A 1386-nucleotide genomic window follows, 5' to 3' on the forward strand; every position below is an offset into this window, starting at 1 on the left:
AATTATAATTAATTAACATATATAATTAACATATAAATATTATATCTGACTAAGGTACAAAGGAAAAGAAGTTTGTATCTTCTTTCTTTACGTAAGTGTCCTGTTTATTTTTTAGGCGCTCACAGATGAACAGAAGGCCAAGTTGGCTGAACACAAAGCAGTCTGCATAACAGAAACTGGTGTTGATGCGCGTAAGTTGATTATTATGTATAATGATGGACTTTCGAATACGACTTTTGATACAAATCTAAGTTTTTCAAGAACGTTTAGTTCAGTCCCTATAAAACTTAATAAAACTTAAACCTGTTTCTGTACAAGTTAAAAGAAAAATTGTAATGAGTCCTGCTTCGTATTATAGAGGTGGTTGAGAACGCTAAGAACGGAAACTGGGCCGACGGTGACGAGAAACTGGAATGCTTCAGCGCTTGTATGCTGAAGAGGATTGGAATCGTAAGTAACTTATTACTCACGTGTATAAAGAGAATAGAATAGAAAATAATATTTCATTTTCGTAACAGATGAGACCAGACGGAAGTATTAGCGAGGAAGTCACCAGGCAAAAGGCCCCAACTGACATTCCGAAAGAAAAGATCGATGACGTGATAAACAAGTGTAAGGGTACCAGTAAGTATCGAATTAAGAATATTATTTTCAGAAATCCAAGTCGAGATTACAGAGAAACTTATACATATATAACACGTTACAGCTGGCGCCAATGACTGTAAAAAAGCCGCCAATTTGGCCAAGTGTTTCATCGAGAACAAATCCTTCAACGTACTCACTCACTAAATTTATTTCAACCTGCTGACTAAAGACGAACAAATATATAACAAATATATATATATATGTAATTTGTATTTAAATTGGCACCAGAATATTTGTAGATGTAAATTAATAAATTAATATAATATTTTCATGACTATTTTAAGTTCTATACTTTACCTAACAATAATCCTCATACATCCCACTACTGCTATTATATGAAAAATAGAGGATAGAAGGGGAAGCACACATTGTACACACTACTGAAGAAATATGTACCTTCCTGGCCGAAGAGACATAAATCTCATGTGTCAATTAATAATTGAGTTATGAAAAGGTTTAATAAGGATAATATGAACTGCTGAATTTTATACTTATACTGCGAAATTTATATTCTGCTTTGCTTATATTAATAATAATCACCGACACCTTCATCAAACTGTAATTCATTATTGAAAACGGTCTTGAAATGACGAAGACCATCGCGATCTATATGCGGCAGTACTTCTTTGTACGTACCGTAGGTTGGAAGCGCAGCGTGCTCGAAAAAGAAAATGTTAGTTACATTTCTTTCTCTGGCCCCGAGAAATTCAATATTTCACCCCTTAGCGCCTGTAAGAGATC

General features: G+C 34.1%; 1 protein-coding gene across 1 annotated transcript in view; it reads left to right on the top strand.

Annotated features, from left to right (window-relative positions):
* LOC108623818 (general odorant-binding protein 56d-like) overlaps nucleotides 1–910 on the top strand; it is a 6080-nt gene extending 5170 nt beyond the window's left edge. The window contains exons 2-5 of the mRNA XM_018022621.2: nucleotides 116–191; nucleotides 359–450; nucleotides 519–624; nucleotides 707–910. Of these exons, the coding sequence (XP_017878110.1) occupies nucleotides 116–191; nucleotides 359–450; nucleotides 519–624; nucleotides 707–789 (357 nt within the window). The 3' untranslated portion in view covers nucleotides 790–910. The remainder of the gene's footprint in view (nucleotides 1–115; nucleotides 192–358; nucleotides 451–518; nucleotides 625–706) is intronic.
* The last annotated feature ends 476 nt before the right edge of the window (nucleotides 911–1386 follow it).

This window comes from Ceratina calcarata, unplaced genomic scaffold (assembly GCF_001652005.2).
Source record: "Ceratina calcarata isolate Rehan_Ccalc_2016 unplaced genomic scaffold, ASM165200v1 scaffold291.2, whole genome shotgun sequence".
NCBI lineage: Eukaryota > Metazoa > Arthropoda > Insecta > Hymenoptera > Apidae > Ceratina > Ceratina calcarata.